General features: G+C 49.6%; 2 protein-coding genes across 7 annotated transcripts in view; both read left to right on the top strand.

The window, feature by feature from the left end:
* Nucleotides 1-3,914, top strand: part of Slf2 (SMC5/6 complex localization factor 2) — a 52,257-nt gene extending 48,343 nt beyond the window's left edge. The window contains exon 20 of one of the 2 annotated variants that reach the window (XM_085834184.1): nt 693-3,914. In XM_085834184.1, the coding sequence (XP_085690310.1) occupies nt 693-722 (30 nt within the window). In that variant the 3' untranslated portion in view covers nt 723-3,914. Of the gene's footprint in view, nt 1-686 lie in introns of both variants that reach the window. The other variant, XM_021151686.3, reaches the window with a different exon arrangement.
* Nucleotides 3,915-8,251: 4,337 nt separating this feature from the next.
* Sema4g (semaphorin 4G) lies at nt 8,252-23,699 on the top strand. 5 transcript variants are annotated; one of them, XR_015046191.1, is made up of 17 exons: nt 8,252-8,519; nt 8,626-9,238; nt 12,065-12,565; nt 12,658-12,806; nt 13,044-13,106; nt 16,810-16,908; nt 17,021-17,114; nt 17,261-17,374; nt 17,620-17,783; nt 17,857-18,026; nt 18,275-18,419; nt 18,543-18,765; nt 18,982-19,097; nt 19,189-19,349; nt 19,490-19,551; nt 21,449-22,502; nt 22,631-23,699. XR_015046191.1 is itself a non-coding variant. In XM_029472511.2 (17 exons), exons 4-17 carry the CDS (start codon nt 12,442-12,444, stop codon nt 22,276-22,278), a joined length of 2,514 nt encoding a protein of 837 aa, XP_029328371.1. In that variant the 5' UTR covers nt 8,252-8,519; nt 8,626-9,238; nt 11,384-11,475; nt 12,065-12,441; the 3' UTR covers nt 22,279-23,699. The 5 variants fall into 5 exon arrangements, 4 of the variants coding, with proteins under 4 accessions (XP_029328371.1, XP_029328370.1, XP_021007096.1 ...); XM_029472511.2 differs by adding an exon at nt 11,384-11,475 and having other exon boundaries at nt 21,449-23,699; XM_029472510.2 differs by having other exon boundaries at nt 8,252-8,480; nt 21,449-23,699.
* Nucleotides 23,700-25,552: the final 1,853 nt, after the last annotated feature.

Genomic DNA, 25,552 nt, shown 5'->3' with positions numbered 1-25,552 from the left:
GTAGCAGCACACAGTGTTACCTCTTCCTCCACTGCTAGCATCGGGAGTGTGCACCGCCTCCCCTGTGCATCTGAACTAAGGAGCAAACCCTGCGCATGCTAGGAAGATGAGCAGCTGAGCTTGAAGATCTCCTCAGGCTCCCTTTGTGCAGTGTGGGGCCTGTGGTTGGAGTTTTTTAAATATTTTAGTTTGTATGTATGGGTGTTTTATGTTCATGTTTGTCTATGTACCACTTCTATGCCCAGTAACCTTGGTGATTAGAATAGTTCATCAGATCTAGGATTGGAGTTACATTTGCTGTAATTCTGGGAATTAAATTCAGGTCCTCTAGAAGACTCGTCAATGCTTTTTGTTTTGTTTTGTTGAGACAGGGTTTCTCTGTGTAGCCCTGGCTGCCCTGGAACTCACTCTGTAGACCAGGCTGCACATGGTTGCTTTGTGCTTTTAGTCCCAGCACTTGAAAGGCAGATGCAGGCAGGTGTCTATAAGTTCAAGGTGAGCTAGAGCTACATAGTAAGACCCTGTCCCAAAAAAAACAAAGATTTGTTTTCAGAGATGTGTATATATAATGATTTTTTTTTTAACTTTCATTATCAAAGCCTGCTGTCCAATGATTAGTTTTAGAAGGATTAATTTATAGTCTGATTAAATTTTTCCTTTTTTCTTTTTTTTTCCCCTCCTCTAAGGGGCAGCTTCATGATTTCTGGGTGCCAGATTCTTAACAGAAGTTACAGCAGCAGAAATACAAACAAGAAAGGCCTTTCCAAGAGGATTACTGTGGGATCCAGAGATGCTGAGGAGCACGGCTGCATGCTACTTGCATGCATAGTGTGAGGCTGCTGATGAAGACTTTCCCATTTCTGAAGCAGAGATGAAGATATGCCATCTGCAGCTGACGGTAGAGGGAAGACCAGGGGCCGAGGAAAGAAGGCGAGGGAAGCTGCTGGTAGCTACAGATCCAGGCTGCCCCTCCTTGCTACGTTTTCAGCAGTTACCATGTAAGGTGGCTTCATAACACTTGGATTATCACAGAAAATAAGAAGAAAAGTGTGGGCTAGCTTGAGTTGGACATTGAGATGAAGGCCTAAGTCCAGCTGGTTTTCATTTCCCTTCTGGTTATTTTAGGGTACAAAGGGAAGGCTTAGAATAGAGCCCTGTAATTAGAAGTGTTGGTCTCTTCTATAACCCATAAACCATAGGCAGTTTCAGCCCATATATATCCTTTAGTATTCAAAATTATAAATCTGAGATTTTTAAATATATTTAAAATCAAGGAATAGACATCTGGTATGTTGTCAGACTGCCCTTAGAGGAAGAGATTAAGCTATAAAATAGTGACTGTTTTTAAAATGCCAGAACATCCATAGGCAGTTTGTTTAGGGTTTCTTGTAATGCATATATTTTTAAATACTGGTTTAATCATAAAATCTCAGCTAAGCTAGAATTCCGGCCATTGGTAACTATATTATAGAAGTCTGTGTAAAAAGGCTTCAAAATCTGGAAGTTTCCAAAATCCTTGTTTCCACAAGTATATCATTTAGCAGAGGCCTTGATGGTGTTTATTTTGGGGACATGCATGTGAGCGTGTGTGTGTGTGTGTGTGTGTGTGTGTGTGTGTGTGTGTGTGTGTGTATACACGTGCACATGTGCACGTGCATGCACACTCAAGTTTGTATCTTGAAGTTGTTGCACTTGAAAAACCACAGCTGCTCTAAATTCTTTTAAACACTGGAAAGCCATCCTTTAGTTTAGATGGTTGAGGGTTAGCAGAGGTGCACATGCTAGATTGAGCCTTAGGCCCTTTGAAAACTTTGGTAGTGACACTCCTGCTGACGGGTGTCAGTTTGTGAAGGTTTGCTTCCTAAAAAGGACGCCAACTGCTTATTCTTTGACTATTGGCTGGAGCAAGCGGCTTGCTCCCTCTTGAGCATGCTAATGTCTGTGTGGGTCCAGGTTGGGTGGTGGAAAAGGGAACTGGGCTCAGTGTTATGGTTTGAGAGGAGAAAATAAGTTCTGAGAGCTAACTCTTTCTACCTCTAAACTGAGGCTTAGGAATAAAAACCATTGTATCTTAAATTCATCATTTAAATTAGCATTAGCGACTTTAGAGCTCATGTCAAGCATTGGGCAGTTAGAGATTTTATAGAGAAGACTACACAAATCACATTTTCAAGAATTGAGGCTGATCGAGGCTCCAAGAGTCAGACCAACAAAAGTTTTATTCTGTGTTGAGTTTACTGGTAAGAATATTGTCTTGATGCTACCTCTCAAGGGTATTGTTACAAATGCCACTATGGTTAAAGAGATAGATACGAAGAATTCTATTTGACTGAAGCTTGAAACTCTGGCATCTATCTGCCCAACGGTGGGGCTCTCACTCTGTAATTTAATCCTTGTAGATACATTGTTTGTGTGTAATTTTATAAGTGTTCATATTTTTCTCATTTTGCATTGTGTAAAGTGTACAAAATCTCAAAGTATAAAAATCTGCTTATATTGCTTGTAATTACAGTGTGTAAATATTTTCTATTGTGTACATTGACGGGGACAAGTGGGTTATTCAGGTTTTTAAGTGATCCTTTTATATTGCAGTTTCAACCAATAACCACCCATCAAATTTAAAACCACTTTGATACATTCTTATTTAGCAGGTCCTATAAGAATAAAATCTCTATTTTCAATTGTCTTTCTCCATTAGAGAAAAATACTTTATCTGTCCCTTTAAAATAAATGGCCAGCCATCAGTTTTGGCCTCTGAATTTATGACTCTGGTGGCAGCCTTCAGTCTCCGGGTCAGAGTCCAGTCAGTATTTACATTTGGGTTCTTGTGGAAATGTTGTGGTTCTATTTTAGCACAAGTAGCTCATGGTTTTTATCCCAAATCAAGTATTTTCCATCTTCTTCTGAGTCCCTGTGCATTGTCTCCCTCTGTCTGTTGCCCAGAAAATGGGATGGTATCGAGGGAGGAAGTGCTCTCTGCACAGAGACTGTCAGGCCATACTTGGGACTTGGCAAACAAGCTTGCACTGAGCGGTGGTGTGTTTGGCAATATTACTGTGCCAAAAAAAACCTTGTCTCATTTTCTGGATGTGTGATGTCAAACTTTTTACCCTTACTGCAAGCTGAACATTAAAGTACTTGTGTTTATGCTTTTGTGTGTAACTGTTTGCCTTTCCTGACCTGCTTTTCTTGTTACCTGAAAATACAGTTCTGTATGTAGCACATGTCAAGTGAAGAGGCTTTCCATGCGCAAGATCACCTGTGTAGCACTGCAGTCAGTGTTGTGCGTTGTTCTGTCTGTGTCCTGATGGCAACGGTGCCTTTGTCACCTTTCAGAAGGTTGGCTTTTTTTTTTTTTTTTTAATGCAAGTAGTAGCTTGCTTCGACTTCACAAAAAAAAAAAAAGTGAAATATATATATATATCTCCCCAGTAATGATTGATAAGATAGTTACCACCCAGGCTCTGTTTTGTGTTTGTTTGGCTTTTTCTTTTGTTTTGTTTTCTTCCCCTTTCCCCCCAATCAGAACAGACACAGTTGGTGGGGACAGTAATGTGTGGAGTCTTGAAAACAGGAGTGTGTTTCCATTTACAAACTGACTCATGGCCAGGCGGCTGGGAAGGAGAACGTTCTTGGCTTGTCTCTCAGGAGGCAAGGGTCCGGTACAGGTGGTGGGGGCGTGAGTCAGTCAGCACAATCCCATCTCGTGGCTATGCCTACTCTATGGTGCAGGCGCACCTCATCTGTGCCTCAGTTTCCCTGGGGCATTCTTGTCAGCCAGTTAATCTACTAGCTCTTAGGCAGTAAATGCAATGTGTTGTGGTTTTTTTTTTCCTTTAAAATTTTATACTGTCTTGTTTAAAGTCTTCTGAATGTATGTGTATGTGTTATTAAAACTTTTTTCTCAGCTTAAACGTGTCTGGCAACATTTGATTGAGTAGTAGAGGTGGTTGAGTATCTAAAATACCCTGTTTTAAACTTGTTTTTTAGCTTGATGTCTTCTTTTAATCTGTGGGAAACAGTCACAGCTCTCCACAGTTCATGTTTACAAAACCCAATTAATAATTTGCTGTGTGCTTTACAGTCAGGATTTTTTTTTTTTTTTTTTTTTTTTTTTTTTTTTGGTTTTTTGAGACAGGGTTTCTCTGTATAGCCCTGGCTGTCCTGCAGCTCACTTTTTAGACCAGGCTGGCCTCGAACTCAGAAACCCGCCTGCCTCTGCCTCCCAAGTGCTGGGATTAAAGGCGTGCGCCACCACGCCCCCACCACGCCTGGCTTGCAGTCAGGAATTTAATCTCATTCTTAGCTCATTCTATACATCAATTTGGCTGCTCTTGCCTACCTACGTGTTAGGGTTTGGTGGTGAACAACACAAAATCATGGCTCTTACCTGATGGTATCCGGGGGAAACAGGAGAGGAAGAAATACCCTTCATCTGGGTGTCTCTAAAATTCTAGAACCCAGAATCAAGAAAGGTGATGCCATACAATGCAGAGCCACCTGTGACCTGGCAGGCAGGTTTATGACATGCCGGCTGTGGCACTCATAACAGAAACCTCAGAAGGCTTAGGCGTAGTTACCAGACCCACAGTGCTGCAGCTGTTTTCTCCTTTAGGGCAGACTAGGTTGGAAAGATGGATGCTGACAGCCCAGGTAGAAGCAGACCTGGGCGCAAATACTAGGGATAGTCACGGTGTTTGAGGAAAGGACCTAGGCTTGGCCTCAGGTCCCAAGGTTCACCATACTGGCCATTTGACCTTTGTTGACATCTGAGTTTCTTCTATCTGTTGAAAGGAATAATTCTTCATGTTTTGTGAGGATTCACATACATGGCAGTAACTCAGCACAATGCCTGGCATGCGACATGAACAGAACAAAGGGAGACAAGATGGGGACTAAGCATTGTGATCACCTTTATCCCAGGCTGGGGGAGGCAGAGCTCTTGAGTTCAAGGACAGCCAGGGCTACATGGAGAAACCCTGTCTCAAAGACAAATTAAATGGAGCTGGAGAAGATAGTTCAACAGGTGACTGGAGATTGTTCTTCCAGAGGCTCTGGGTTCAAATCCCATCACCCATGTGGTGACTAACGAATGTAACTATAGTTCCAAAGGCTCCTATGCCCTCTTCTAGCCTTTACAGGCAAAACACCCATGCACATAAAATAGTTAATTTTTAAAAGAAAATTGGCCAGAAGCAGCCATCTGTGGGTGTGCTTACTTGTAAATCAGGTCTTATCTTCCAACAGTGATAGCTGGAGAGCCCTGTTCCTTCAGACTCTGGGAACTCTGGATGCTTCCCTGTTCCTGCTGCCAAAAATATGCTAAATAAATAAACCATGCATGTTGGTGTGGTGTGATCACTAATAGCGATGATCCCAGCACATGGGAGGCAGAGGCAGAAGAATCACAAATTTTGAGGCCATCCTGCACTCCAATGTGAGACACAGTTTTAATCACCCGGCATGCTTGATGGTGGTGGATGGTTTCCCAGCATCTGCAGACATGTTCTGACACTTCCTTCTAGCTAACCAGGGCTGGAATCAGGAGAAGGCAAGCCAGAAGGTCCAGCTTTGGATCTAACTCCAAGACAAGTGGCTAGGATTCTGGAAAACTTTAACAGGCAAAACAGGCTTCTGGAGCACAGTAAGATTACAGCATTGTTGGATAGGTGTCAGTCGCTACTAAGGAAGTACCACGTGACCAAAAGATCACACTCTCCATAAGGATAGTGCTCAACAACAATGGCAAAGCAGGAGCAAAGGCCACCACAGTGAACAGGAGACAGGGCATCTTGACTAGGGCAGGTTTCTCATGCCTCAGGGACCTCTATCTGAGGTCCTTCCTCTTCCTGTGTCACCAACACAATGTGACTTTTGTGTGCCAGTCCTGAGGTGTGTGTGTGGACACCAGTGTCAGGCACACTCAGGTGCTTTATTTTACAGCAGAATTGGGAAAAATAGGTTAGCAAAAGTGACGTTCCTTTGTGTTCTCCAAAGGATTTTGAACGGCATCCTTACACAGCTCCCCTGTGAAGCAGCTGGCCGTGACTTGGAGGATAGGTTAACACCCCATTTAACAAATGATCTGCCTCGTGTCCCAGGGAAGAAAGTCACTACTGTATTAGAACTAATTTTTTAATTTTGTTTTACTTTTTAGATAAGATCTTCAAGCCCAGGCTGAGGCTGGTCATGAAATTGTATAGCTAACGATGACCTTGAACTGATCCTCCTGCCTCCACAGCTGAGATCAGGCGTGTCCCACCAAACTTGTTTAAATTAGTGCTAGCTTATTAGCTTTGGCTTCAAGGCTTATCTCTTTCACAGTAAGGAATTTTCCTTTTATCAGCTTGTGGCAATGAGTAAGAGTTGTCTGTTAAGGGAGTTTCCTATAGAAAGGCGGGATGCCGAGCTCACGTAGGATGAGAAGAGAAAGGAATGGGCTGTGTACTGAGTCTGTCTTACCAGCAGTACTGACGGAAACACCCATGGCAGTTTCACAAGTGCCATCGTGGAACTTGGCTTTGAAATCACACATTTGACTTATTATAAAGGAAACCCAGTGCTGTGTTTCGCATGCCTTGGACTTGGGTAGAGAAAGGATGAAGGAAGGATATGCACACTCATAGGGAAGAGCTGGGACAGGGTGGGCCATGCTCACTGTGATGGAGCAGCACTCAGGCACCAGCAACTGGATCCTCGGTGGGGTGTATCATGGACAGCACAGAGGGGAGTGAGCTCATCTCTGTAGGCCGTCTCTACTGGGGAGCAAACTCAGATCACAGTCATGCAGGAGGAGGGAGCTGCCGCTGCCGTTGCTAGATTTTGCACACACTGGTCAACTATTCTTCGTGGCACACACTATTGTACTTGCACAAGCTCCCAACATCTGCACGGGACCAACAGAAGGGTCAGGCCACCCAAAGACATCTGAGGTATTGGGGTCCCTCCACATGCCATGCCTGTGTGAAACACATTCACTCAGGACTTGGTTTGTACTTTACATGTTCACTGAAGGCTTCCTCGGCTCCCTCTAGCTCAGTGAGCTGCAGAACCTGCCACACTGGCCTACTTGCTTCCTCCTGAGGGAAGTGCAGTCAGCACAGCAAGTGCTGACTTGGCAAGCCCGGCTTTGTAGCCTAGTGGTCCCTGCAGTTTCTCCACAATGCCAGGTACCAGGACCGGCCGTCTTTAGCCCTCTTCCTTCCGGTTCACTTTCTCACAAAGCCTACAGGTGTCCTTCAGCCACGATTCAACCTATACTGAAGCTCTCAGCTTTTCTGATGTTTTTCCAAGCCATTAGCTAACTTCTCTCCCCCTCTGTCTTCCACTAAAAACTACCCTGTCTCGCCAGATCAAACCCACCAACCTTTCGTATGCCCCTTCTCCTTCCATCAGACAAGCCTGTCTATTCTAGTCCTCTTCCCCAGGCTTGCCTGACCCACCCTTCTTTGACTTCTCCAATCCTGTCCTCCAATAAACAGAGTCCAAAACAAGTTACAATCTGCTTAGAACCTGTTTCCCCAGCTATAAAATGAAACGACTACTTCCTCAGCATGGGATAGGGGCACAGAAAAAGAAGTGGACCAGAGCAACGTGTGTATAGAGTGTGTGCTTGGCTTGGGCAGGTGAGATGGTCTGGCAGACAAGGTGTCTGTCACCAACCCTGACAACCTCTGAGTTTGATACCTAGGCCCCACATGGTGGAAAGAGAGCAGACTCCCTGCAATTTATCCTCCAGGATATCACACATGTGTGTGTGGGGGGGGGGGTCCCACATGCATGCATGCTCTTTCATACACAGTGAATATAATAAACGTTTAAAGTGTGTGTGCACTTTTTAATGAAAACATTTCTCCCAGTCTCCCCCGCTGCACCACACACTATCCTGTTTGCAGAGTGCCAGGAGATATTCTAACAGGGGGGTGGAAGTGTGATCTGGGCCCTTCTGTCTAGCAGTCTGCAGCCACACACACAGTCCAAATTCTGAGATTGTATGAGATTGAGTGCCAAACTGTATGCGCTCTGGGGAATCTTGAAAGAGGAATGAAGTTTCTTCCCAGGCTCCCATCAGTTTCATACGCCACTAGAAGCCGACTTAAATTCCTAGGCACACGCAAGAGTCTGCTTTTTAGACTCGTATTTTGGTCCTCTTTGCCCATCATTATCGTCATGGATTTTTTTTTTCTTTTTGAAAGGTGGGGAGGTCAAGGCCAGAGGTCAGAATTCACTAGGATTTAAAGCCGAGTTCACTGTTGCTTTTGTTTTTGCTTTTCTGTGGTGCTGGAGATGAAACCAGAGTGTCCTACATGCTAGGCAAACACTGTGCCCTTGAGCCCCAGCCCTCGATTCGCTCTAAATAGCCCTTGGAAAGGAGGAGAGCCCGAGTTTTCAGAGAAGACCATCGTAAAGGAGTTAGGGAAGAAGGCTGAACCTGGCAAGCACAGACTATTTGGATACTTGAGAACACTGAAAGTTTGGAGGTAAAATGACGATGGAAAATGATAAACGCAATCCCTGAGGTGAGCCCGGGTTTGGACTGAGATGTGTTGAGTGATTCATGCGTAGTGGCATGGCTTTCTTGTGCATAAAGAGCATTCTCTGTATGCTGTCCTTTCATCCCTTCAGGCCCCCATCTCACCCACTCTGACCTCAAACTGAATAGCCTGGAGGGAGCAGGGAGCGAGGAATCACACGTTGAACTGGGAACCAAGAGCTACGCAGAAATCTGATACTGTCGTCCCCATCAGCACACCCGCTCCATAGACCAAAGGCATGGCAAACATGTTTTGCAAGAAGTGAGGTGCAGGTTAGAGAGCAGAGTACAAGACTCCAGGACCCAGGGGTTACGCGTCCCTGCAGTAGGTAAATGGGAGGGGTCTTAGGACCAAAGCAGACCCGCAGGACCAGCCTGTTTTAGGGCGCACGCGGTGGTAGCGCCCCCCCACCAGGGGGCGGGCGATACTCAGACTGACTGAGCCTGGAAGAAAGGGGACGCCAGGAGCCGTGGGCCTCGAGCATCTCCCACAAATCGGGTCTATTGTGTGTGGTGGGGGGTCGCAAAGGAAGGCGGACACCCTTCCCCGCCCCCGCCTCTGGCCCGCCTCCGGCCCCCGCCCCACCCCCGGCTCCGCCTCCACCCCGCCTCGCTCCGGCCGCGGCCCCTTCCTCCTGCAGCTGGTGCTGTGGGGCCGCGGAGCCGCACGTCGCTGTCTCTATGGACCCGGATCCCAGCGCAAAGGTGAGGGAGGCAGGGAGTGCGGGCGGTGGCGGTGCGGGGGGCTGCGGTCGGGCAAAGCCTTGTCCACGTCCATTCCACCCTCCAAGCTAAGCCAGGCCTTTTTCACCGCCGAGACCCCCAATCCCGCATAAAAGGTTTTAGAGGGGCGCGGGCCAGGCCTCGGGTCGCGCAGGGCGCAGACCGGCCTTCTCGGAGTCGGGGGCGCCTAGCGTGGCCGGGACCCGCGTGGAGAACAGTGTTCCCCAGGATCTGGGTCATGTCTCCTGGCGTCCGGCGGGATCGAAGGAGAGCTTGTCCTCGAGCCGCAGCAGTAGATACTGAGCTTAGATCTGTTCAAAGGAGAGAACCGCGTACTGTCCAGTATGGTGGAGGGTGGGGAAGACGAGGGAGAGGCACCCTCAAATCTGAAGAGACCTCCATCCTAGTGGACAGAGGCAAATACCGCTAACCCCAGGCAGACGGACATCAGGGATGAAGGTTGAAAGCCTATTGATCCTGTGGGAGGGATCCTCCCCTCCCCAGTTTTCTCCACCCTAGGATCTAACAGAAGATGATCAGAGTTCAGCGGGCAAGCCCTGGGAAGGAACCCAAACTTGGAGTGAAGTCTGGGGTGTGAACTGGAGACCTTGAACCCGCTTAGTACTGGGGGGAGGGGTGGCATGCTCCACCCCCTGGCCATTAACTCGGCCCTCCCAACAGGTTAAATGGGGCTGGACGCTTTAGCCCAGTTCTCCAGATCTAGAAATGCAATCTGGGGGAGATGGGGGGGTTGGGGGTGGAGCGGGGCAGGAAGAGGGCTGCTAAGATAGCATTTCACCTTCCATTTGCTAAACTCGAGGATCTCCTCTCCTCCTCCTCTTCCTCCTCCTCCTCCTCCTCCACCTCCCTGGGTTAGCCATTCTCCATTACAGGCATTCACCCCAGGTCAGAAGACACACACACACCACACACACAAACACCTTGGGGTGAAAGAGAGAGAGAGAGAGAGAGAGAGAGAGAGAGAGAGAGAGAGAGAGAGCGAGCTGGCCTTATGACCAGGACTTTCAGGAAAGGAGACAGGACAGGATTCTGCCGTGCATCTGACCCCAGCAGACACTGTCAGCCACCAAGCCTGCAGCCCAAGTCAGACCCCTCCTTTATGCATGTCATGAGTACTTACTTGTCTCTGCCCGAATGTAACTGTGTTTGAGGATTCAGAATACATGTGTGCACTATGCCTGGCCCAATAGCAACAATTCTGTGTGAATGCCCCTATACAAATGTGTGTGAACAAGCCCTACTTGTTCACCTCTGAGGATATATGATCCACTGGATGGATGACAGGGAAACAACCTTATGTGGCCTTGGCCCTTTGTGTGTGCTCTCTCTCTTTCACACACACACACTCTGTGTGTGTGTGTGTGTGTGTGTGTGTGTGTGTGTGTGTGTGTGTGTGCGCGCGCGTGCACATGACTCCTATGAATGCCTGTGTTCTTGGCCCTGCACTGTGTACAAGTGTGTCACCGTCTTTGAGACCCACAAATGCCCCTTACTCCGCACTGAGTGGCTCCTCTGACCTAGGATGTAGTCCTCCTGTCTCTGCCTGGACATACTTCCCTAGCGGGAGGACTCACCCTTCAGTGCTGAGGAAACAGGAGGCCCCCGAGTGTAAACAGGTGTGCTTTCACAGGGAGGGTACGGGTACGGCTTGGGCAGCATGAAACCTCCAGCTGCTCTAGCCCTCAAAACAAGAACTCGATGCCCTTTCTGTGGCTCAGAGACCCTCTCACTCTCCCTCTTGTGACAGTGCTAACCTTTACCTCTTGAACAAACCCTCCAAATTCTTGCTATTCCTCTGACTAGCTCCAGGTCCCTCCCCTCTCTTTACAGCCAGATGGTTAATATTTGACCCAGAAGGAAAAGGAGAGGCCAGTGACACCCTCTGACCCTGCCTATGGCTGTCTGATGACATTGGGTAGATCAGGCAGCCTCCACATCTGGCCCAGCCAAGGAAATCTCCGGAAGTTCCCTGGCCTATCAATGGCCTCCACCTCAGGCTCGGTTCTAGTCTTTAAGGTGTGTCACGAAAGGTGGCTGCAAGTGTCAGGATCCCGTAGGTCACTGTCTCCATATTGCTTAAGTCTTAACTGGTCTTTCACACTGCAGTCTCCTGTGCAGAAATTACACCTGTGCAGCTCAGGGACCCAACTCCCTGCACCTCACCCCCAGCCCCTCAAGCCTTTGCTTCCTGCCAGGAGGTAGGTCTAGCAGGTAGGGACTCGCGTAGATACCCAGCCAGAGGGTGCAGTATGGACTCGCATGGGCAAGGCAGAGATGTGTACCCCTTAGAGAAAAATGCCAGCGAGAAGTGTCTAATTAAAGAGAAATTCCAGAGGGAGCTCTTAGGCCGAGGGAAAGAAAAAACAAAGGGAAAACAGAACAAAATCAACAAAGACCCATTAACTGACTGCCCAGGCCTTCCTGCAGAAGGCACCCCCGCAGCAGGCAGCATTGTTGGAGGATCAGGCCTCTCCAGCAACATGGGCCCAAGCAGTCTCCTGACTGGAAGAGAGTTGTTACCATGGTATAGGTTAACACTAGTCTAGGGTCTTAGGAAAACAGCGAGTTTGCCTCAGCCTCTGCCCCGAGCAGAGCTGGACAGAATGCCGTGAGTCTTTCCTGGTGTGGGAGTTCTGTGGATGTCTGGCCTCTGTCTTTCAGGGCCACCTGAAGTGTGGGTGGTATCGTCCCTCTTAAGCCCACACACAAATCAAAGGTTTTCCATTTTGGAGGGATTATATATTTATTTATTGTTTTGGTGGTTTTATTTATTTTTTCCTCCTTCAGAGAACAGACAGAGACCTGGAACTTGCCCTGAGACTAGGGGCAAGGTGACCCCTTCAGTACCCTACAGTCCTCCTGGGACCCTACACTGCTCACTCTCCATGGAATTTGCATTTGATACAGAAAGGCACGTGGTGACCCGCCCTTCCCTCTGACTTCTTACCTGTGATTCCATGGCCACACAACCCTGTGGCTCCATGTCCCCCCCATTCCATGATCCTCCATGGCCCCATGACTACTTGACCCCCATGACCTCATGACCCCTGACCCCCATGTGATCACACCCTGGACTTTGAACCCAGTGACTGCTCTTCCCCTCTCCTCCTGTGACTCTCCTGGGCTGCCCTCGGGGTCTTGTTGGTCTGAACTTCCACAGGAAGATGTGGGGGAGGCTCTGGCCCCTCCTCTTCAGCTTCCTCACAGTAACAGCAGTGCCTGGACCCTCACTGCGGAGACCATCCCGAGAGCTAGATGCCACCCCACGGCTGACCATCTCCTATGAAGGTTAGACCTCCCCCAACCTTGAAACACTATGGCTGCCAGAGCTGGGGACAGGAAGTAGTCCCCAGGTGGCTCACTGCCCCTCTCGTTTCTAGAGCTCTCCCAGATTCGGCACTTCAAGGGCCAAGCCCAGAACTATTCAACACTGCTGCTGGAGGAGGCTTCTGAGAGGCTGCTGGTGGGGGCTCGAGGCGCCCTCTTCTCTCTCAGTGCCCGTGACATAAGAGATAGAACTCACAAAGAGGTCAGCCCCTGGCATCTGGTCCGACCACAGGGTCTCCAGCTTCCTGGGACCTCAATTACCTGGTGACCTGCCCCCAGCCTTCCCGACCTCTGGACAGCACTGTCCTTTCCATCCCAGGGCTCGTTCTGAAATCCACCTCACTTCAGTTTTCCCCTGTACTCTAGAGCAGCACTGTTTGATTCTCTAGGTAGTGGATATTGAGGTCAACATAGCAGTCTGTCCCTTTCCTCTCACTAGATCCACTGGGAGGCCTCCCCAGAGATGCAAAGCAAGTGTCATCAGAAAGGGAAAAACAACCAGGTATGTGATCCCCCTGTCCCCAGTTCTCCTTTCTTCCTGCTCAACCAGGGGTGCCAGAGTTGGAGGGACACAGATGGAGTGGGACAGATGTGCATTCAAGTGCACAACTGCAATGAGTAGTATGAGTGGCTGGCCTTAGGGTAACCCTTAGCCTGTCACAGTAACTTAATCCCTTTCCCGGGAAATCTCAAAGTATAATCATAATAGTAAGTAACTGCTAATAAGCGACAACTAGACCTAGTTCTAAAATAATCTGATGACGCATTGTTATACCCATTTTACAGCTAGGGAAAATGAGACTTTGCCAGACCTCTAGTCTACCTGGTGTTCATGGAAAGACATTAGTCAAGTATTAGTCCTTTCTAACTAAAAGGCAGAGTGTCTGGGTTGGGGTTGGGGATCATGTCTGGTTAGGTAACAACCATTTAGAGAGCTTTTTAGGTTTTTTTTTGTACTTACTTATTTACTTTGGAGTTTTTGAGACAGAGTCTTACTGTGTATCCTTGGCTGGCCTCCAACTCACTCTGTAGAACAGGCTGGCCTCCAAATCACAAGAGATTTGCCGGCCTGTGCCTTCTGAGTGCTGAGATTAAAGGTGTGTAACACTGCTCCTGGCCTGGAGAGATTTTTAAGACTACACATTGGAAAGAATGGCATGGCTCAGCATAGGCACACACATAGACACACAAAATAAATAGCTATAAAACAAAAAAATACATATTCTAAGCTAGTTATAGTAGCATATGTCTGTAATTCCAGCCCTTGAAGATAAATATATGCATATGTATATGTATGGTGTGTGTGTGTGTGTGTGTGTGTGTATGTGAAACAAAAAGTACACATTCACACTGGATATGATGGTGGCATGTGCCTATGATCCCAGCAGTTGGGAGTTATAGGCAAGAGGATTAGAAGTTCAAAGAAAGCCTTGTCCTCAAACAATTTTGAGGCTAGCCTGGGCTATATCAGATTTTTGTCTCAAACTAAAAGCAGTATACATCCCAAGTTCAATCAATGTAGAAATTCTGATTCAACAAATCTGTGGTATGTCCCTCTAAAATTTTCTATGAGAGACTCCCTCAGTGCATTGTGGGTAATAAGCAGAGCTAGTGGGACAGGTGAACCCAGGCCACAAAGTCTCATAAATGCCCAGTGGAGGGTTTAGACTTTATTGTGACAATGATACTCATACTGTTTGATGCCTTAGAGGCCCTCATGTGAATCACAGGTTCCACATCAGTTGGTCTGAAAAGGCCCTAAGATGCTTGCTGCCCTTGAAAGCCAACTAAAGCTGCTATCTCTGGTTCCCAGACCTCTTTGAGCAGCAAGGTATCAGAGAACATTTCCCAAAGCATTGTCTTGAAGGATACTCATTTTCAAAAGAGGGACTGAAGTGCTCTAATATGTTTGGAAAGGGTGGCATTCCCATCCCACACAGTGACATCCTGTGTGGCTCTGAGAAGTCACCCAGTAAAGACAGATGTGACTGCCTCCCAGGCTTGTTGACTACAGAATTCTTCCCAAACTGCCGTTTTCTCTGTCTTAGGGAGCTACTCAAGGAATGTCTGTCTCGCCCCGCATTCACCCCGCATGCCAGATGAATTAAAATAGACGAGTCTAGAGGCAGGAAGAATGGTGGATTGGGGGCATCCTAGGGCTGAGGAAAAGGCCTGAGCAGGCTGATACAAGGAACAGACATGGGTGACAGCAGGTGACAGCGTATAAGTGGAGAGAAGACTTCCATGGACTCCAATTCTGGGTAACAGACAAGAGGATGAGCAGAGAAAGCTGGATAGCAGCCTAGGGCACCTGAGGGACAGAGGAGGCCTGTGTGGGCCCGAGTGTTCAGAGCATTGGTGAGCAGCGGCCATGCCATGGTCTGTTTTACATCTGTGCTGCTGGGGCTGGAGAAATGGCTCAGCGGTTAAGAGCACTGACTGCTCTTCCAGAGGTCCTGAGTTCAAATCCCAGCAACCACATGGTGGCTCACAACCATCTGTAATGAGATCTGATGCCCTCTTCTGGAGTGTCTGAAGACAGCTACAGTGTACTTACATATAATAAATAAATAAATAATTCTAAAAAAATAAAAATTAAAAATTACATCTGTGGCTGCTTTGGAGAGTGGCTTGGACGGGTGCAAGAAGGCACTGACAGATGGACCATCTCTGGAGGGAAACTTTGGACATGGTATCTACGGTCCCCTTCTCAGGCCACCTGGGAAACAGGAACACATAACAGGCTGTTGACAACAGATCCCCTTGTCTGTTTGAATTTTACACTGTGAATACCTTTCACTCACAGAGTAAATGGTTGTTATGAAGAGTAGCGTAGGTTAGGAGCAGGTCGCGTGGCTGCTAGGCCAGAGGAAGAGGTAATGGTTGTCTGGACCGGATGAGAATAATGGTCAAGTTCAAGCACCACTTGGCCCAGTGACTCATGGAGCGGGACTGAATGTGGGGATGAGAGAGTGGGCTGCAGCCAAGATACTCCTGGACCAGAGCAAGGTGGGGTGGGTGGAGTTGGAGGAGGGAAAGACTGGATAAACAGGTTTAAGAGGGATGATGTGGGCCAGGGGAAATGGGAGCTTCCTTTAGGATACCGTGAGATTGATGTTGCTTGTGAGATAACAGAAACAGGGTTTGCGGGAGCTCCAGGGTTAGGGGTGACATCGCTCAGAAGTAACTTTTTCCCGATGTGCACTCGTGTTTGCCCTATGTGTGTGTGTGTGTGTGTGTGTGGTGTGTGTGGTGTGTGTGTATGTGTGTGGTGTGTGTGTGGTGTGTGTGTGTGTGTGGTGTGTGTGTGGTGTGTGTGGTGTGTGTGTGTGGTGTGTGTGGTGTGTGTGTGGTGTATGTGTGTGTGTGTGTGTGTGGTGTATGTGTGTGTGTATGTGTGTGTGGTGTGTGTATGTGTGTGTGTGGTCTGTGTGTGTGGTGTGTGTGTATGTGTGTGTGTGGTGTGTGTGGTGTGTGTGTGTGGTGTGTGTGGTGTGTGTGTGTGTGTGTGTGTGTGTGTGTGTGGTGTGTGTGGTGTGTGTGTGGTGTATGTGTGTGTGTGTGTGTGGTGTATGTGTGTGTGTATGTGTGTGTGGTGTGTGTATGTGTGTGTGTGGTCTGTGTGTGTGGTGTGTGTGTATGTGTGTGTGTGGTGTGTGTGGTGTGTGTGTGTGGTGTGTGTGTGGTGTGTGTGTGTGTGTGGTGTGTGTGGTGTGTGTGTGTGTGTGGTGTGTGTGGTGTGTGTGGTGTGTGTGTGGTGTATGTGTGTGTGTATATGTGTGTGGTGTGTGTGGTGTGTGTGTGTGTGTGTGTGTGTGAGAGAGAGAGAGAGAGAGGATGTCATATCTTGGAGTTACAGACAGTTGTGAGCTGCCATGTGGGTGCTGAATTCCATGTGGGAATTGAGCCTGGGTCCTCTGGAAGAACAATTTATGTTAACTGCTGAGCCATCTCTCCAGCCCCTCAGAAGTCACTTTTGAGCTCATGTCAAACCCCCATTCTCCTGAAATGCTCCTCTATCTTTGAGCTCTGATGGTGCCTGAAAGTTAGGTGGAGGGGACTGCAGGAGACAGACACAGGAGTCACTGGAAGAGTGGTGTCAGGTAATCAGTGGCATCTTGGAAAGTATATCCGATAAGCTAGACTAATGGTGGTGGCTTGTATCTGGGTTGACGAGTTCTATCACTGCCTCCCTTTGTCTGTAGACCGAGTGTTTCAACCACGTGCGATTTCTACAGCGGCTCAATGCCACCCACTTCTATGCATGTGGGACCCACGCCTTCCAGCCCCTCTGTGCAGCTATTGTGAGTACCCCTACCCCTTGCCCTGACTCCTAACCCCAGACTGGCCTGACCTTGAGCTGCAGCCCTTGCCTGTCCTCAGGACCATTGACCGATTGGGACCCTTCTTCTTCAGGATGCTGAAGCCTTCATCTTGCCTACTAGTTTCGAGGAGGGAAAGGAGAAATGTCCTTATGACCCGGCCCGTGGCTTCACAGGCCTTATCATTGGTGAGCAGACACTCCTACAGCCAGCCCTCAGTTGCAGGATTCTATGATCTGAATGTGGATCCTGTTGCTGAGGACTTAACGTCTGTGCATGCCATGTTCCCTATTGCACACGCCATATATCTCATGCCTGGATGTCCCTGCCCCAGATGGAGGCCTCTACACAGCCACCCGGTATGAATTCCGGAGCATTCCTGATATCCGCCGGAGCCGCCACCCACACTCTCTGAGAACTGAGGAGGCTCCCATGCACTGGCTCAATGGTTAGGAGAGTGAGGTGCAGGATGACAAGGGGTTGGCGGGGGAGGAGTCCATTTCTTACTGTTTGTTTGGGCAGCCAACCATCCCATTTCCAAGCCCGTCCATTCCACACCTGTGTATTATGGAAGAAGGCTGTGGGGGGAGGTGGGAGTGGGTGGCTAGGGGGTGGGGCGTGGCTTGAAGTCGAGAGTGTGGGAGAGAGCTTGACCTGTTTCATAAGCTACCCAAATAAATACTCAACCCACAGATGCCGAGTTTGTGTTCTCTGTGCTGGTGCGGGAGAGCAAGACCAGCGCAGTGGGTGACGATGACAAGATTTACTTCTTCTTCATGGAGCGTGAGGAAGGCTCCAGCAGCTTCACACAGAGTCGCAGCAGCCACCGTGTGGCTAGAGTAGCCCGTGTGTGCAAGGTGCATATGATGCAGTCAGGGTATGGGGAAAGGCTAGACCTCTGATCCTGATCCTGTGTCCCTACCTCCCCAGGGAGACCTGGGAGGGAAGAAGATCCTACAGAAGAAGTGGACATCCTTCCTGAAGGCTCGTCTCATCTGCCACATCCCACAGTATGAGACACTACGTGGGGTCTGCAGCCTGGATGCTGATACATCATCCCACACACATTTTTATGCAGTCTTCACACTGACAACACAGTGGTAAGCACAGAGGTGGTGGGAAAGGAAAGGAACTGACGTCACTGATGAGCCGGGGAGAGGGCAGGCAGGCTGCAAAATGAGGTCAGGCATGGCAAGCTAGCCTAGGGCCAGAGGACATTGTGGTCCACTGATGCACAAGATGGGTCCATAGGCCTACAGTGGAGCTGTGGACCGTGGTAAAGTGGTTCCAGATGGAGCACAGGGCTGGGGCAGGCTCCACTCAGTCATCTACTCTGTCTCATTCTTAGGAAGACGCTGGAGGCTTCAGCCATCTGCCGCTATGACCTGGCTGAGATTCAGGCTGTCTTCACAGGCCCTTTTATGGAGTACCAGGATGGTGCCCGGCGCTGGGGCCGCTATGAGGGTGGGGTGCCTGAACCCCGGCCTGGCTCGGTGAGCACTCAGGCCTGGACCCTACGTTAAGTGGACAAAGCTCAGGGGCGGGGTGGGGTTCAGCCTTATACGAGGGAGGCAGGTGGTGGAGTCCTGAGTCTCACCACCCATCCCCCAACCCAGTGCATCACAGATTCATTGCGCAGCCGAGGCTACAACTCATCCCAAGACTTGCCATCCCTGGTTCTGGACTTTGTGAAGTTGCATCCCCTGATGGCTCGGCCTGTGGTGCCCACACGTGGGCGGCCCTTGCTGCTGAAGCGCAATGTACGCTACACACATCTCACAGGAACACACGTCAGCACACCTGCTGGACCCACCTATGACCTGCTCTTTCTGGGCACAGGTGCTTCTGACCCAAATCCCTGATCCCTAAATGGCCTTGGTTACTGATGTTCCTACCACATTGGCTTGGAGTACCCCATGTCCCGAGGGACTGCTGCTGGTGGCTGATTCCTTGTCTCTAACCTTGTGATTCCTGAGCTGTCCCCATTAGGCCTCCTGTTGGGTACTGAGAGCATATCACACTGTTGGATTCTGACTTCTGCCCTTTTCACATCAGCTGATGGCTGGATCCACAAGGCCGTAGTCCTGGGCTCTGGGATGCACATAATTGAAGAGATACAAGTGTTCAGAGAGCCCCAGTCTGTGGACAATCTAGTTATCTCACCGATGCAGGTAGTCTGGCCTCACTATGCTAACAGGAAAAGAGGCTGGGGAGGCTGGGCAGAAATGGGGGTTGCTGACTGACTGTCCTCTCTGGATCCAGCACAGCCTCTACGTGGGGGCTGCAAGTGGAGTCCTCCAGTTTCCTCTGTCCAGCTGCTCACGCTACCAGTCCTGCTATGACTGCATCCTGGCACGGGACCCCTACTGTGGCTGGGACTCCAGCACCCATGCCTGCATGGTGGCCACCACCATAGCCAACAGGTCCCAGGGTAGAGGTTGGGCATAGGGATGGGGTAGATGTGCCTTAAGTGGAGGAAGAAAGCCCACCAGCCTCTAAGGTATTATTGGTGAGCCTGATGCCCATTTCCCAGTGTTCATGACTCTTGATTTTCTTTCTGCAGGACAGAATTGATACAGGACGTAGAGAGAGGAAATAGAGGCTGCGAGGGCAGCAGGGATGCAGGTAAGTGGAACTCATGGACTTGGTGTGCTTGAGTGGTTCTGGTGAGTGAGTGAGTGCTGGGCAGATATTTATTCCCCAAGTATAAACGAGGAAATAGGCTCAAGACATGGAGACAGGTGGGGGTGTGGCTCATTGGTAGATAACTCTCCTCATCTTACTGTGTCAAGGCCCTGGGTTTGCTCTCTAGCGCCATAACACACACACACACACACACACACACACGGGGCGGGGGGGGGCAGGGGAACTAATGAGTTAGTTACGTTTATATGATCACATCTAAAGTATATGCCTAAGTGGGGAGGTATAAGCACAAATAACTATGATTATTAATAGCTGCAACTACAAGATGCAGGTTAATGTGTTTCTCTCAAACAAAATCACGTAGCAGAGCTAATATCAGTAGAAGAGTCAGCAGTCAGAGCTGACATGGACTGAGCACTCACTCAGGTGCCAGCACTGGTCTAAATCCTGCTGCGTGCGTTTATTTTCACAACACTCTGTGTAAATGGCACCATTAGCATCCCCCTGAGGGACAGCCCCTCTGAGGCATGGGCCATGTGTGGAAACCGTTCATGGTTACTCGGCTACTATGTGGCAGGTGCAGAAGCAGCCTGGCCTCAAGCAGTCAGATGCAAATTCGTGCTTTTGATCACTAAGGAGTGCCATGTCCGAGCTCATCAGGCAGGGGGAGGGCATGAGGAGGGCACTGGCACCAAGCCGGGGTCAGCAAGTGTAGGAGGAAGAGGCTGGCAAGGTGAGCAGGGACCATGTTCACAGTGTTGGTCCTTATAGGAAACCTCTTGAGAGTTTTACACCAACAAGCAGTATGATCAGATTTTTTTAGGGTTTCTCTGTGTAGCCCTGGCTGTCCCCTAACTAGTACTGTAGACCAGGCTGACCTTGAACCCAGAGGTCTGCGTGCCTCTACCTCTCAAGTGCTGAGATTAAAGGACTCCCCGCCCTATATTTTTTAAAAAATATGAGTGCATTTTGCCTACATGTATGTATGTGCACCACGGGCATGTCTCGTGTCCGTGGAAGTAAGAGTGTTGTATTCCCTGCAATTGGAGTCATGGATGCTTGTGAACCACCCCATAAATGCTGGGAGCCAAACTCAGGTCCTCTGCCAGGGCAACAACTGCTCTTAACCACTGAGCCATTTCTTTAGCTCTTGTGCTCAAAATTTTTAAACTATATTTATTTTGCTCACAGGCATGTATGATGTGGATGCACATGTATAAGACAGCTTACAGGAGTCGGTTTTCTCCTTCCCAGGGACTGAAATCAGCAGTCAAGCTTAGCAGCTAGCCCCTATGCTCACTGCCCTCTCTGCTCAGTCTAGATTTGGGTTTTCGAGGGATCACCTTTAGTTGCAAGAAGAGATTAAACAAGGGCCCTAGAGGGCATGCCGCCATGGAAGGAGAGAAAGGAATAGGTCTGAGAGTCTCATGAGGGCAGACATAGAGATGAGGGAGCGATGCGAGGGCGCCTCCCAGGTTCCTGATGCAAACTGCAGAGCAGCTGGCGGTAGCGATGCAAAGAAAGGACCTGGTGTGGGTGACGAATAAGACGTTGGCCTTATTGAGATGCCCAGCACATGGTAAAAAGTCAAGTCTGGTGTTCGGGAAAGGGAAGCTGTGCTGAAGGTAAGATCTGGAGGCCTTCAGTAAATGGTAGAAACTGAAAGCACAGGGCGGAGGAACTGCCAGAGAAGGAAAACAGGGCCCAAGACACTGCTTACTTCCCATGAAGGACGGGCCAATGGGCATCCCGGGGAAGCATGCGTACACAGGCTTGCTCAGGTGTCCCCCATTCTGGACTTTGTGCCTCTAGACAGCTGTCTACAGTATCTTCCAGTGCTGTCTGGGATCGGCAGGTATTGATCCTTCTTCCCCAGGACCACCACCACCACTCAAGACCCGATCTGTGCTCCGGGGTGATGATGTCCTCCTGCCCTGTGACCAGCCGTCTAACCTGGCCCGGGCTTTGTGGCTACTCAATGGGAGCAAGAGCCTGAGCGACGGGCAGGATGGCTACCGCGTGGGAGTGGATGGGCTGCTGGTAACAGACACACAACTGGAGCACAGTGGCAACTATGGCTGCTATGCCGAGGAGAATGGCCTCCGTATGCTGTTGGCGTCCTATAGCCTCACGGTCCGGCCAGCCACCCCTGCTCCAGCTCCACAAGCCCCTGCCACACCTGGGGCACAGCTGGCACATGACATGAGGATGTTCTATGTGGTAGCCATTGCTATACTTGGTGGCCTCTGCCTCATCTTGGCATCTTCCCTCCTCTATGTGGCTTGTCTGAGGGGAGGCAGACGAGGTCGAAGACGAAAATACTCACTGGGTCGGGCTGGCCGGGCAGGGGGCTCGGCCGTGCAGCTGCAGACTGTCTCAGGCCAGTGTCCTGGAGAGGAAGATGAAGGTGATGATGGAGAAGGAACTGGGGGTCTGGAGAGTGGCTGCCTCCAGATCATCCCTGGGGAAGGAGCCCCAGCTCCACCACCCCCACCACCCCCACCCCCACCCGCTGAGCTGACCAATGGGCTGGTGGCACTGCCCAGCCGGCTGCGAAGGATGAATGGCAACAGTTATGTGCTCCTGAGGCAGAGCAACAATGGAGTGCCAGCAGGACCCTGCTCCTTTGCAGAGGAGCTCAGCCGCATCCTGGAGAAGAGGAAGCACACACAGCTTGTAGAGCAGCTAGATGAGAGCTCTGTCTGAGTCTAGCCCCCCAAACAAATGCTCTTCCAAGTCAGCCTGGCTGCCCTAGGCTGGGCCACTGCCTCCCCAACAGCTCCACCCTCTTCCATCCTCCCAACTCCATTTCCTTCCAACTTTTTGATGTCTCTGTCGGGCTGGCCAAAGTCATGGTTAGCCAAAGTCCCCTCTTCAGTCTCCAAGATACATGTGAGCAGCCCAGGCCCACCGGTGCTCCTCAAAGGTAGGTGCTCCCCCAGAACCAAGTACTCTGCAAACCCAGACCCAGTTTCTACCCGATGACCTAGAGACGTGGGAGGAGAGAATTGTCTTCTTATCCCGTTGTCTGCCCAACCTTCCTCTTCTTCTCAGGTAGGGCTCTGCAGGTCCAGATGGCCTCAATGTCACCACCCTCTGCACAGCTGTGTGCTGGGTAGTCCTGAATTCAGACAAGACCTCTCTCTACCAGCCACCTGAGTCCTGCTTCCATTCATATGTGCACATGGAAGAATGTTTATCAGCTGGGCTGCAGTGTCCCACTCTTCCTCCTGGGGCACCCTTGTCTCACCTATCCTAGATTCAGGGCACCCTCTCAACTGCCACCTTGCTATCTCGTCTTTCCAGCCCCAGCCCCATGTGGTAACCCCTTGGCAGGAGACTGGGAGAAGCATCAGTGCTCTCCTTCCTCCACAGCCCTTAAGTCAGCCTCCCTCCTCCTCTCATTCACATGCAAGGGTGCCAGGGCTCCGGGCATGGCCTTTCCCTGTGCACATGTGGCGACACACCCAGATCATGTGCTTCCATTTCCACCCACATGCACATTCTGAACTTCCCCCTGGCTGCCTCCGTCAGACCTGTGTCTACTAGGTTTGGTCCATGGATATTTCAAAGGAAGATTTCCCTTCCCATTTATCGGTCCTCACTGAACTAGGACAAGTGGCCAACACTGCACTCAATGAGCCAGCTTCCCTCTTAGGGACCAAGCGATTGCTTCTCCTAGACCAGAGCAGGAGGAAGTGATCTGCTATCTCACCTGGCACATGAAGCCCACTCCTGGAACTATGCAAAGGGCAGAGGCTGGGCGTGTGGATGCTTGGCTCCCATCCCTGTCCTACCTCACCAGGGCACTTTCAAGGTCCAAGGGCCTCAGATGTCTCCAGGCCCACATGGGACAATCAACCCTGACTGAGCCCCCCATTCCTCTTGGGTGAGGATGACTGTTATTTTTGTAGCTGAGAACGTGGAACCCCACGAGTTTTTACTGCCCTTCACCCATATCTCTCCCACCTCCACCCCACAATGAATGTATTTATTGTGAGAATGGCTGTACTTCTTCAGGAATGCCCCCACTCATCACCCAGGTGGGTGGAACAGGCATGTGATGGAATGGGGAGCCTGGGCTCTGCTCCTCCTGACATTGGCTAATAAATGCCTCTTTCCCCACAGCTTTGAGTGTCTCTTGGTCTAGACTGGCTTTACCAGAGACAGATTTCTGGCTTATGGAGAAGGTGCTCCAGAAATTTCTTCATCTAGGGGTGGCTTTGGGAATGAGATCTGCTTCTGCCTTTGCTGAGCCGGGCAGGTACAGGGACCATGAGTTAGGGGCTCATTTTACTCCCCGATGATGATGTTAAGGGGGACAAAATCAGAGTGGCTCAAGAAGTCACAAGGACTCCCAGCGTTTGCTCCTGGCCCCCCTCCTGTATCTTTGCAGACAGGGAATCTCACTGTTGCTCGAGCTGGTTGCTAACTCCTAGATCTGTGTAACTACTGATGCACACTAACAGCTCCTTCTTGTGCGTGTGCACATATGCTTGACCATGCCAGGGTGTACATGTGCAGGTCAGAGGACAAGGCCAGAGAACCTGTTTGCTGCTTCTCTCACTATGTGAGTTCTGGGGGACCAAACTCAAGTCACCAGGGATTGCCTTTATATACCGAGCCATCTACCCAGCTCTGCCTTTATATCCTGAGCCATCTACCTAGCTCTGCCTTTTTTTTTTTTTTGCCTTTATTTATTTATTATATGTAAGTACACTGTAGCTGTTTTCAGACACTCCAGAACCATCTACCTAGCTCTGCCTTTTTTTTTGCCTTTATTTATTTATTTATTTATTTATTTATTTATTATATGTAAGTACACTGTAGCTGTCTTCAGACACTCCAGAAGAGGGAGTCAGATCTCGTTACAGATAGTTGTGAGCCACCATGTGGTTGCTGGGATTTGAACTCCAGACCTTCGGAAGAGCAGTCGGGTGCTCTTATCCACTGAGCCATCTCACCAGCCCCTGCCTTTTTTTTAAGACATGGTCTTACTGTGTAGTCCTCACTGGCTTATAACCCTCTATGTAGACTAGGCTGGCCTTGAACCCTCTATGTAGACTAGGCTGGCCTTGAACTCATCTATCTGGCTGCTTTCAAGTGTTGGTGATTAAAAGCTGTACCACCACATGAAGGCCTTCCCCTTCCCTCTCTGACTCCCCACTGCCTGATACCCTTAAACACCACGAACCCTGGAACCATCCAGGTCCCCAGAACGATAACAGACAGTCACTGATTGCTGTGTGGTTGCTGAGCATTGAACCCCAGGCCTCCAGAAGAGCAGCAAGTGGTTTTAACCCCTGAGCCACCTTGCAGCCCTTGCCTTGATTACCGTAAGCCTGGAAGCTGCTTCCTGCTGGCCTGTGCTCCTTCCCCCGCTTTTCAGCACGTCCCACTCCTCCATCCAGGAAGAGACTTGGCTCCGTTCTGTGAGGGGACTTGCTCTGAGACGCTAAGTCACATTGCCTTTGACACTAACCATTGAAAGGTTTTATGTTCTGCTTCTGGTTTGGAGTTAAAAGCCTGGCTTATGCTGAAACTACGCATACACCGTGAGCCGAGCACAGTGGTGCACACCGTTAGTCCCAGCACTTGGGAAGCAGAGTCAGACAGGTCTCTGTGAGTTTGAAGCCAGCCTGGTCTACATAGCGATTCTGGACAGCCAGAGCTACATAGTGAGATCTACAACTTGAAAAAAAGTACAAATTTTTGAATTGTGACTTTGAGAGGCTATGGAGATGGCTCAGGTGGATAAAAGCACTGACTGTTCTTTCAAAAGACACAATTGCAATTCCCAGCACCAACATGGTGGCTCGAAACTGCCTGTAACTCCAGTTCCAGGGGACCCTACACTGTCTTCTGGTCTCCATGGGCACTGCATGCACATGGTGCACAGAAATACATGCAGGCATGTATTTATACATATGATAGATAATCAATCTTCAAATATAGTTTAGGTGAGTTTAATGACTTCGGT

Source organism: Mus caroli, unplaced genomic scaffold, assembly GCF_978045245.1.
Source record: "Mus caroli unplaced genomic scaffold, Mus_caroli_1 scaffold_20, whole genome shotgun sequence".
Lineage (NCBI taxonomy): Eukaryota > Metazoa > Chordata > Mammalia > Rodentia > Muridae > Mus > Mus caroli.
This window is presented reverse-complemented; position numbering and strand designations above follow the sequence as displayed.